General features: G+C 29.9%; 2 protein-coding genes across 3 annotated transcripts in view; one reads left to right on the top strand and one right to left on the bottom strand.

Moving 5' to 3' along the window:
* The window catches only part of LOC101508434 (uncharacterized), a 3,060-nt gene extending 2,192 nt beyond the window's left edge, over positions 1-868 (top strand). For both annotated transcript variants that reach the window (XR_001144820.3, XM_004514401.4), the window contains one exon: positions 351-868. The gene's annotated coding sequence lies outside the window, so the exon portion shown is untranslated. The remainder of the gene's footprint in view (positions 1-350) is intronic.
* Positions 869-2,612: 1,744 nt separating this feature from the next.
* LOC101509165 (probable polyol transporter 4) lies at positions 2,613-5,443 on the bottom strand. Its single transcript, XM_004514403.4, has 2 exons — positions 4,953-5,443; positions 2,613-4,389 (listed from the first exon to the last, which is right to left on the bottom strand). Exons 1-2 carry the CDS (start codon positions 5,164-5,166, stop codon positions 3,011-3,013), a joined length of 1,593 nt encoding a protein of 530 aa, XP_004514460.1. The 5' UTR covers positions 5,167-5,443; the 3' UTR covers positions 2,613-3,010.
* Between the last annotated feature and the right edge of the window lie 6,522 nt (positions 5,444-11,965).

The raw sequence follows: 11,965 nt of genomic DNA, 5'->3' as shown, positions 1-11,965 counted from the left end.
GGAAAAAGAGAGATAATAAGAAAAAAAGAGGTGTGAAGGTTATAGGTTCGATTAGTTTGACTTCAAGCTTTATTCCTTTGGGCTCCAAAGGACAGTTTCTCCAGTGTCAACATAAATTTAGAGCTTTTCAAAATTAAACCTAACATAGCATAACATTCGGATCACTTGAACTACAATCTCATTGTGACTCCTGTATGTATAATTATTAGTCTAAAAATATTAACACAAATGCTAGTTTTGAATAATCCCAATTTTTTTCTGATTTGAAAGAGGGAAAGTTTGAGTCTGTTTCCCTATAAAGAACTTGCAGTGAATATGTGAGTCTAAATTTTTGAAATACTGATGCGTAGGTTGCAAGGTTTTGATTGGAAAACCATGGTGATGACGGATTTGATATGATATATGAGCAATTCCATGCTTTCCTGACCATCAGCTGCTTCTGGCTCCACACTGATTTTTGACAGTAAAGTGGCCAAAATCTGCCTCTGCATTCTCAGGATCTTGAAATGGGTTAATAATTATTATCAAGTATCAACACATTGGAAGGAATATAAAAATTATGATTTCATATGGATATTGTAAGTACTACCTGGTAATGTAGAGGTCCTTGTGGGGGTGGTTCTGGATAGCAGTCACCCGGAACTGGAAGTGTGTACGCAGTTTGTCAGCGCCTTCACCTGAACCAGAGCCAGAGGCTCTTTTCTCTCCATCCTCCCTCACTCCCTTTCCCACTGCTTAGAATTAGTTAAAGCTGATTTTCAATAAGGAAAAGTATAGGAGAAGACAAACCATCCTCTTAGCTTTCTGTTTGTGTTTTCTTACTATATACAATTTGGCTGTTTATTTGAGATAAATGTTCTATTTGCTATTTGTCCATCTTACATAGAAGGAGTTTTACAGAGAGTACTGAGTAAAGACTAAAGAGTGCGGGATAAGAAATCACATTCACATATTTGCTATATAATTAATTTGTAGGCACATAGAAATGAACATGGTCAACCTATTCGTTTTGAATTAGAGTAATGATATTGGAACATAAAATTTGACATATACAATACTATATTAGAACACAAATACAAAATGTGATCTTTTTGTATTTTATATAGTATTATATTTGTTCTAATTTTTGTATTCTAATAATATTACTCTTTGAACTATGTACAATGCAAACACAATGTTTTTATGTAGTTCGTGATTTGTGATAGAAATGAGTTAAATGCAAAATAATTTATGTTTTGAATCTTTTAATACATTCATTTAAAAATAAGTCGAACGATAAATTTAAAACTAAAACTTAATTTTAGGCATAATTTCAAACTTCAACTTCGAAGTTAGAATAAATTATGGAGATAAAATTATTTACTAAAATAATGTGTCAAAATTGATTCTCAATTTCATTAATTAATTTTTATTTTTGAGTTTTCCGTAAATTCTCTTTATCATAGATAATCTTATTTGAGGCGCATTGTACATTAAACTGAGTATTTTTTCTAGCGGAGATTCAAATACAGATTCACCATATTGTGGTAGTCTAGTTTCTTCTACTATGGTTCACTCCATTTAGTATTTCATGAATCAAATTTACCAGTCCAATAAAACAAACATTCAGTGCTTGTTATTCAACATAGAATCTATGTGGATTGGTTTATTTGAACTTATTAATTAGTATAAGCACTTGCATTATTATTTGGGAGAGTTTATAAAAAAAACTTTTGATTTGTCAATAATTTATTTTCAACTTATTTTTATAAGTTTTACAAAATTGTTTATGTATAAGTTTTACATGATTGTTTATGTAATCAATTCAGATTATATAAAAATAGCATAACTTTATTTTATAATTTGTTATCTAAATAGCTTAGAAATTAACATTTATATAATTTTCTAAAACAAAAGTATTTATGTAATATTCGCTTTTGTTCATCAAGACGAGGCCATCTTCATAAACTATTTAATTAAGTACAATTACTCCTCATGATTTCTAATGCTGGGGAGATTATTTTAGCGTCGGTCTACATAATCTTGTGCCATTTGTTCATCCACAACTTTTACAGTTTTCAAACTTTATGGGTTGTGATTAATGGACACTCTATTAATTGAAGGGACCAATCTCTTCTTTTAATGGTGCTAACATCTCCAAAAAATTTGCGAAGTTCATTTGCCACCATCTTGAAAACCCTAAAATCTTGGTACTTGAGTATCAACACCATCCTATCAATATTCATGGAAATGTTGACAAACAATTAAAATAAAGTGTACTTTTTAGGAGTTTGCAGCAATACCAAACCAGTTTCCACTGAGGTGAATCTCCAATTTTACAGAAATATACTCAAACTTTGGATTTGTTTTGACTGAATATTTTTTAGTGAACCTTGAAAACTGAATTTACAAAGAACTAAACTATTTATTGTTGGCTAAAATTATTTTTTGGGTGAATCAATAATATTACCATCGAAATAGTATGTGAACTAAAAGTCTATTTAAAAAACTGACATCTCACAAAAGATGTTGGAAAATTATGTGAACTAAGAATATCAAGAGTTTGTTATCAATCATATTATGACACGAAACATATATCCTTCTAAATATAAAAAAGATGACAATTTAGATACTTAAATTTAAAAGAATATAATCTATTAAAGAATTTTATTATGAATTACATCCCTCATGGAGTACATTGCAATGAATAATGATGGTACTACAAATTGTTTTCATATCCACCAAAAATCTCCATCTGATATACAATCCTATAATCGACTTAAATGAAACTAAAAGAAATATAAAGATTAGTAAAAGTTTGAGTATACAATAAGACTGCATTTTGCCTTCATTTTTCTCATGTCCAATATCAGATGTCAAATTCTCGAGTCGCACAAGATCGTATCCGTGTGAGTGAAATCCTTCTAGAATCACAAGTCTAGGATGCTTAAAGCCATGGACATAACAAATGAAATATGTTTAGCTCTGGAATGAAAAATCGATCAGTCATATAAAGGCGTGGACTAATGAATTAATTTGTTAAACCAGTTTTGTTCTGCACAAGTTGCTCAACATCTCCAAGCTCCAATTCTTTTCCTTGACCCTCATGTTCTTTCTGAAACATCATCTCTATCTGCTCCAATGACTTCCCTTTAGTTTCAGGCACAATTGTGAAAACAAAGACAATGGCAAGAGCTGAAATAGCAGAAAACAAAAAGAATGTTCCGGAGAAAGAAATTGCGTCTGATACAGACAAGAAAGACATGGCTATAATGCCGCTGCAGACCCGATTAGCCACAGCTCCAAGTGCAGACGCTTGAGCACGCACTCGTAAAGGGAAGATTTCTGAAGTCAAAACCCAGCACACAGGGCCGAGTCCAACCGAAAAGAACGCTACATTTCCACAAACGAAAAGAATAGCCAATGCAATCACTAATGGCCCTTTTTCGAATAATGAAAGAGTAGCTCCCATGCCAAACAAACAAACTGTCATCCCAATTGTGCTTGTGATGAGAAGAGGTTTTCTACCTAGTTTATCAATAAGAACAATGGCCACAAAAATGAAAATGGTCTTTGTTATACCGACAGCAACGGTAGCAGCTAGAAGTTTCGATTTATCCTCAATCCCGGCTGCCTGGAAAATCTCCGGACTGTAATAAACAGTGGCGTCGATCCCCGAGATCTGTTGAAAACACTGAATTCCAAGGCCGGTAATCAACATCCAGCGAAGCGCGGGAGGAGGAAACATCAATTCACGCCACACGGGTTTCCCCTCATACTTATCAGAATTGGCAAAACCAGCAGCCTGTTGAATTTCTGCAAGCCTCTCCTCGACTTCTTTCTCGTCTTCGTTTGTTTTCAACAGCACCGATCTCGCTTCATCGATTCGGTTCTGCATTACCAACCATCTCGGCGACTCGGGAATAACGAAAAGTGCAAAACCAATGAACACTGAAGGCAAGATTCCAACAGCAAGCATTACTCTCCAACTTATATGTACTGAAAGGCCAGAAAACGCGTAATTGGATACATAACCAAGCATAATTCCTACATTTATGAAAATCTCTGGAAAAGTAGTAAGAGAGCCTCTAGTGAGATTTGGTGATATCTCAGCAATATATATAGGTGAGATCATAACTCCAAACCCTATCCCAATTCCAGCTAACAATCTTCCAATCATTAGTATTTCATATGAAGGTGCAAGAGTCATTGTAATGCCACCCATTTGAAACACAACAGCAGCTAATGCCATTGTCCATTTTCTACCAATAATATCTGATGTTCTTCCACCACCTAAACTACCCAATAGAGAAACAATGCTCAAAATACCAATCAAAAATTCTACTTGAACCTCAGTTATCTTTAGATCTTCTTTGATAAATATAACTGCACCACTCATCACACCCACATCTGCAAAATTCACAAAAGCAAATCAAGTTTCATAAAATAGCACCAAAGTTGGAATTAACACCGACACTTTAGATTGAAGACATGTCCAGTGTCCGACATAACACATGTGATTGCGGACAATTACTTTAATTTTCTCAAATTTTTACCAGTGTAAATATATCAATCTGGTGTCAATGTCTGTGCTTCACAGGTTGGAATTCAAAATGATCTCCACAATAAAACCCCCATAATTCATAATTAATACACACTTAAAAATCAAAATTGCTTGAAGGTGTAGTTAAGTCAAATGAGTTGGGATGCCAAAAGAGTATTAAGAACTAACAAATTTCCCCTACCTAACAAATTAATCACTGCTAATTTGCCTATAAAAAACAGTTAATAATCAAAAGCTTGGTAGGTAGATCTGTTATTATCTTAGATACTAAGAAAGCAAAGATGAATCAAATATGGAACAAAATTGGTGTAGATGGGTTATCAAAAACAATCATCAAAACTAATCTAAATAGCATCATAGTCAACGCAAAAAAAGTAACAAAGTCAAAGACTTTTCAAAGAAAGCATACCATAACCAAGAAGAACATTGTTGAGAGAAGCAAAGATTGCACAAGCAATAACATATTTCCTAGTACTGTTCCTCCTAGCTTCCAATTGTTGTTGATTCAAAACATCATCGTTATCATCAGGAAACTCAGAATTCATCCTCTTGTACTTGTTCTTTGCTCCCAATGGAATTCCAGACAAACCCATTTCCCCATTGCCGTTTTCTTGGAACATCATCTCTTTAATTTAGTGAAAGACTTGTTTTGTTGTGGTTGTTCAGACAACAAAGTTGAAGAAAGTTGCAACCTTTGTGTCTGAACGAGGTTGTTTGTGTTTGGTTGGATTATGTTAAGACATATCTGAGACTAAAAAAAACTGAAAAACATGGATGTTTGGATTGGGGTTTGAGATCTGAAACTGAAAGAATGAAAGTGTTGAAAATTGAAGAACGTGACTAGGCAACAATAGAGGGCCAACCCCTTTTTGTCACGCAAGCAATGGCAGAATGAAGCAAAGCAACCCAACTTGACCTTTTTTATTTAATTTAATTTAATTTTTTCTTCAAATTTTGTAATTAATGTGTGATTGGAGGATGGATGCATCACAAGGTTTGGGATTTGACCCCAAACATTAATTTAGCTTAAATGGAGCTTTCGGGGCAACAAATATGTGCTTTTAAATTTCTAAAGAATGTGTTTGCAAATTTTAACATAGTTTATTATAAAGAACTAATTTTAAAAAATGTTTAAAGTTTTAAGAATTACAGTTTTCAGATGTAGTCAATTAGTAATAAATATTAATAATTATATTTATTTTTATTATTAAAATTATAATTTAAATGATATTAATTTGATAAAAATAAAAATATATTTTATAATGAATTAATATTTATTATGTCATCATTTTATTTATAAAAATAAAAAGAATCGTGAATTATTATTTCTAAAGAGTAATATCAATCATAGATAATTATTAATATGATCTACCGTAGTTTAAATCAAACAAGTACCTTAGTTAATTTTTGTGTGTTAGTATAGGATAATTTATATATAGTTGCCAATGTGCAAAGAAACAAATATAGTATTAAATGTTACTTCAGGTTATTTTACACAATTTAAAAAAATAAATAAATAAAAGAATATAATAGTTTTACGAAACTATGGTTATTAATTATTATAAGATATTATTAACCCCGTTCATTTTTATAAGCATTCATTGTTTTTTTTTATTCATATAAAGAAAAGTTGGTAATGCTGTTAATTTGTTCATTTTATGTGTTAATTTTTTTTAAAATGACCGTTGTATTTAAATGTATTAAATTTTACTTTTCATATTCTAAAAAAAATAGTAGTATTATCAAGGAGTATATATGAAAAAAAGAAAGAAATGTATCCAATAATTGAAATTGTACTTATATTTAGGGACAATTTTTTTTATTGATTTTTTTAATTGGGGACAGAGGTAATAGTTATTTCGTGCACGATTGCTCAATTTCATAAGATGCAGTTTATCTCGTGTATTATAACTATTTTAATTTTTATGATGATAATATTGAAAAACTCTAATTTGAACTAATTCTTTATTATCAAATATTTGTCTTGTACATGATTTAAAAAAATTATAATTAATACATTATAATTATTTTCATTTTTATTTAGAAGACATACAAAAATACTAAATTTATTTAATTGATAAGAGACAAACATTTGCTCCGTGTATCAGTTGTATGATCCAATAGCTTATTTAATGACTCATTTTCAAAAATAACATGTAAATTTTGAAATGCAAATTTTTTTAGTTAATGTATTATAATTGTTCTGAATTTTATGTCCACAATATTAAAAAAAAACTACTTTTTACTAATTCTTTATTGTCAAATATTGTCCTGTACATGATTTTTATAATAAATTGTAATTAATCTATTATAATTATAATTAATATATTATAATATATTAATATATTAAAATTATAATTAAATTGTAATTTTTTCACTTCAACCTTAAAAAATTGAAGTGAAAAAATTATAATTAATATATTATAATTGTTCTCATTTTTATGTCGACGATGTTAGTAAAATACTAATTTTAACTAATTATTTATTTACGAACATTTGTTCCACGTATGATTTTTATAATAAATTATAATTAGTATGTTACAATTATTTTCATTTTTATTTAAAAGATATAAAAAAATTATTTTAACTAATAGATTAATGAAAAATATCTATTATGTGTATGAGTTATAGTTCCAACGGCTTCTTTAACTACTAATTTCCAAAGAGACGAGGTAAAAATTGAAGTGTGAATAACTATAATTAGTGTATTTAATTATTTTTATATTAAAATTACATTGAATAAAACACTAGTTTTAATCAAATCTTTATTGTCAAATATTTGTATTGTGTTAAATTTTAATAATAAATTGTAATTGTTTTTTTTTTAAAATAGTCAATGTTAATAATTAGAATAAATTTTAATTAGTATAATTATTTTCATTTTTATTTAAAAGATATAAAAAAACTAAATAGAGATAAATATTTGTTTTATGCATAAATTATACACTCCAATTATTTTTTAGTGAGTCATTTAAAAAAATAACGTGAAAAAATTAAAATATAAAATAATTATAATTAATATGTTATAATCATTTTATTTTTGTGTTGATGTTATTAATAGTATATTAATTAATGTTATGACAAATATTTGTTTTCTATAAATTTTTATAATAAAAAAATACAAAAATTTGAATGTTGTAAACTTATATGAATTAACATGGGGCAACTTAGAGCTTTAAAGTAATTTGAATAGTATAAAATTTTCTTAGATATATAGGATGTTTGTGCCACAAACATTGCAAATAAGGAAGTAAGAAAGAAAAAGTAGGTGTCGGTGAAGTGTGAACAATAATTTGTCCAATAGATTTTATTTTCGGAATTTGTGTTTCATTCATGTAAATATCAACAAATGGCACCGACACTAGCTAATTGTTCTTTAGCTTGCCGCAAATTTCGGGATACAAAATTGCCTAGGTGAAGATGTTAAAAAAAATTACTAGTAAAGAGAAAAATAATGTAAAAGTCTTAATAATATTATCCCTCGTATTTACAAGGTAGAGGTATAATCGTTGAAATAGAATTTATTGGTGTGAAAAAAAAAAAAAAATAATAATAATAATAATAATTTTGTTTTTGTCCTGTACTAAGTCAAAAACAACGGATGCTAATCTTACTCCACTCCTCCAAGTAGTGCGTATAGTAAAAAAAAAAGAAGAAAAAAAACACTTATGCAAATTCATTTTTTTAGAGTTCTTTTTCTTGTGAAAGAGAAAGAGTAGTTCCACAAAAATAGGCCGCATCAAAGATAGAGGGAGTAGTTTCATAAAAATAGGCCGCATTTTCTACTCCTATACATTACAGAACTCTAGATAATCCCTCTCAATTAAAAACACACAAAAGTTGGATGCAATTTTCAACTTTCTCTTAACATCCTATTCTCGATTGCATTTCTGAGTCACTTTCCTTTTATTTTTGAGTATATCAGCCATATTAAAAGTGTAATTCTATAATGGTTTTATATGGTGTAGTAGAACTCCAATACAGTTGCAGAATTAAACGTCGATGATCTGTATGATTACTACAGTTCTAACAATACTACTAGACATTGTTTGGGAAGTTGGAGCTAAAAAGTATGTTGTGAGCCGCTACCTCAAATATCAGAGTATCGGTCATCACTCTCGTGAAATTTAGAAGATAGTTCATGAAATCATCTCTTAAGATATGACTTTAGATGAAGAATTTCAAAAGTTCTCTCAGACATAAAACAAAAGAATTTTCTCTAGAAAGTCTGATAACTCGTCTCCAGAGATAAGAAAAAAAATATTGTATATGGTTTTCTTTTGAATAAGGCAGAGTTTACTTATTATATAGAGGCATATTTGTTCACCGATTCTAAATATGATATTTTTGTTGGCAAATAGTACACCTTATGTTTACATGTTGTCTGATTTTAATATTTGACATACTAGACTATGTACACCTTATGTATAGGTTTTATGACCTAAATGCGAAAGTGATCGCTGAGTCAAATTATGTTGACTTCTATTATAATAGATTCCCCTTCAAATCGAAAAATAGTGGGGGCAACGAATCATGTTGCGTTCCTATGATGAGGAGCACTAAAAGAAGCAAATAAGGCGAAATAGAACCCCAAAGAAGTTAGAGAGCCAGAGTTGGTAAAATTACAGACCCGATGATAAACCGTATATCTTAGAAGAGGATCCTGCAAATCTTCAATAAGCTTTGTCATCTTTGGATGCAGATTTATGGCCAAAAGCTATAAACAATGAGATGGATTCTCTAGAGTCTAATAGGATCTGACATTTAGCAGACTCACTCCTAGTTGCAAACCAATAGATCGTAAATGAATATTGAAAAAGAAACTAAAACTCGATGGAGCTGTTGGTAAATACAAGGCTCGCCTTGTTTCTAAAGGTTTTAGACAAAGAGTATATATAGATTTCTTCGACACTTTTTCACCTGTCACTAGAGTTACATCTATTAGGTACTCATTTCACTAGCTGCTATTCATAACTTGGTGATACATCAAATGGATGTCAAAACAACTTTTTTAAATGTGACTTGGAATAACAAATATTTTATGGAACAACTTGAAGGTTTTGTGATTCATGGACAAGAACAAAAGTCTGTAAGTTAGATAAATCTTTGTATGGTCTTAAAGAAGCTCCTAAGAAATGACATGAAAAGTTTCATAACTTGATTATATCGAATGAGTTTAAGTGAATGAAAGTGACAAATGTATTTATTACAAATATAAAAATGGCATTTGCAATATCATATGTCTCTATGTGGACAAACTACTCATATTTGGTTCAAACATTCATGTTGTAAATATTGTAAAATCATTGTTGGGTAAAAACTTTGATATGAAAGACCTCAGAGAAGCAAGTGTAATCCTTGGAATCAATATTATTAGGTCAGAAAAACGAATTTATCAGTTTTACTATGTTGAAAAGATCATAAAAAAATACAAATGTTTTGAATGTAAACTTGTTTGCACCCTATATGATCCAAGTGTGAAACTTTTCAAGAACACCGGTGAAGGTGTTAGACAAATTGAATATGCGAGCATCATTGGCAGCCTTAGGTATGCCACTGACTGTACTAGACCCGACATTACCTATGTCATGAGACTATTGTGCAGGTTTACTATTAGACCTAGAATGGGAAGAGGGTGTGGATGAGATAAAAATTAAGATGACGAAGTATGAGATATGTAATTACTTATTGGTGCTAATTAAAGAGATGAAAGAGGAACATAGGAAAATATTATTAGAACAATGAGTAGTAATGAACTCATCACGTACGGTGACTAATAGTTTTTATTTCATGTAATATTGTGTTTCTTACAACTTACTTATTGCAATTTATAGGCCTTTGGAATTAGGCGTGCATTTTAGTAGTGTAAGTTGAATGTGAATTACTTTTTTGAATTTCTAATCTAGCGTAGGCTTAGAATATAATGTCACTTCCGTGTAACATAAAATACATCATTTTAATTTATTTATTATTAATAATTTATGTATACAACATTATATACTTAATCCAAAAATAATTATATCCTAATTAGACTACTTTCATACACTCTAATTAACATTTATTTATAAAAACTACACATAAGATTTGTAAGCAATCCAATGCAATTATTAAAACATTGAAAAGTGCAACATTATTAAAGTTAACCACAAACTAGTGAAAAGAATATGCTTGAATTAAAAAAGTCAACAAATCAAATTGTAATTTTAATAATTCATGTATGTTATAACTAGAAGTTTAAAATTGATCGGACCAGTATGTTTTGTGATGGGATACTCGTCTCCTTTTCTCCGATCTTATAGGTTGGTGGTTGGATCAGGTTTTGGCGGTGATGAAATGAGAGAAGGATGGATAGCGCATAAACGGTGTCCGTGTGCGTGCGTGCGTGATATTTGAGGGATTGTTTTGATAAAAATGAGGTATTTGGAAAGTTAGATATTATATTTGGAGAGCGTTTTTAAGAGAACAAAAATACTATTTGCAAATTTTAAGAGAATGAGGGTGAGTGTTTTTTAGAGAATAAGTTGAACGTGTTTCTCACAGAAATATAAATAATAAAATCTTCTTTAAAAAATAAATTTAAAATAAAAAACGGTATTGCAATTGCAACTCACTATTAAGGGAAGTACACGCCTGATGGGCATTTAATCAAAGGGATAACAGCGGTGGGAATACAATCTATATAGACCAAATCAATCGATGATCTTTTATCCAAGCAAGCAATAATTTGTTCTAAATAAGACTTATTTTGAGTTGGTTAACATAGAATATGTGGTTTAAACCAAATATGATCCTCTATACCTTTGTACATCGAGACACTTTTCTTCTGTTTTAGACCACCTGGTTGAATACCTTTGTTTTGAAGGATGATCTTTATATCTTTATCCTTGCAAATTTTAAATGCCAAATTATAGTAGTCCTTTGGGTACATCGAAGAACAAGTACCATGATTGTTCCACTCGTGAGTCCATAATTGAAGTCTATTAATGTTGTTAACATCATTGTTCAAATTCGACCAACAATTATCAAAATCAATCATTGAAACAAATTTCATTTAATACAACAAACAAAACAAAAACTTATTTTCCAAGAATATATAATAATCATAATAGTAGCAAAAAAACCATTTGATTTTAATAAAAACTTACATGTTCCCATTTTAATTGCACATGTGCGATACAAGAGTTTGGTTGAGGATTAGTTTTATTGCACGGCCAAAGACCGTGAATTGTAAATTTTGTTCGTGGTTGTTTGACACATTTTTCTAACAGCTTGGACATATTTCAGACAACTTAAAATAGTCAAATGGAGTCACTTTTGGTGGTGGTGGAGGAGGAGATGGTGGAGTTCTTTTTCTCCCTTTCTTTTAGAATGGGAATATAGTTAGAGTGTGGATGAGATAAAGATTAAGATGATGAAGTATGA

The sequence above is a fragment of the Cicer arietinum genome, chromosome 6 (genome assembly GCF_000331145.2).
Source record: "Cicer arietinum cultivar CDC Frontier isolate Library 1 chromosome 6, Cicar.CDCFrontier_v2.0, whole genome shotgun sequence".
Classification (NCBI taxonomy): domain Eukaryota; kingdom Viridiplantae; phylum Streptophyta; class Magnoliopsida; order Fabales; family Fabaceae; genus Cicer; species Cicer arietinum.
The sequence above is the reverse complement of the archived record's forward strand: the minus strand, read 5'-3'. Positions and strand labels throughout refer to the sequence as shown.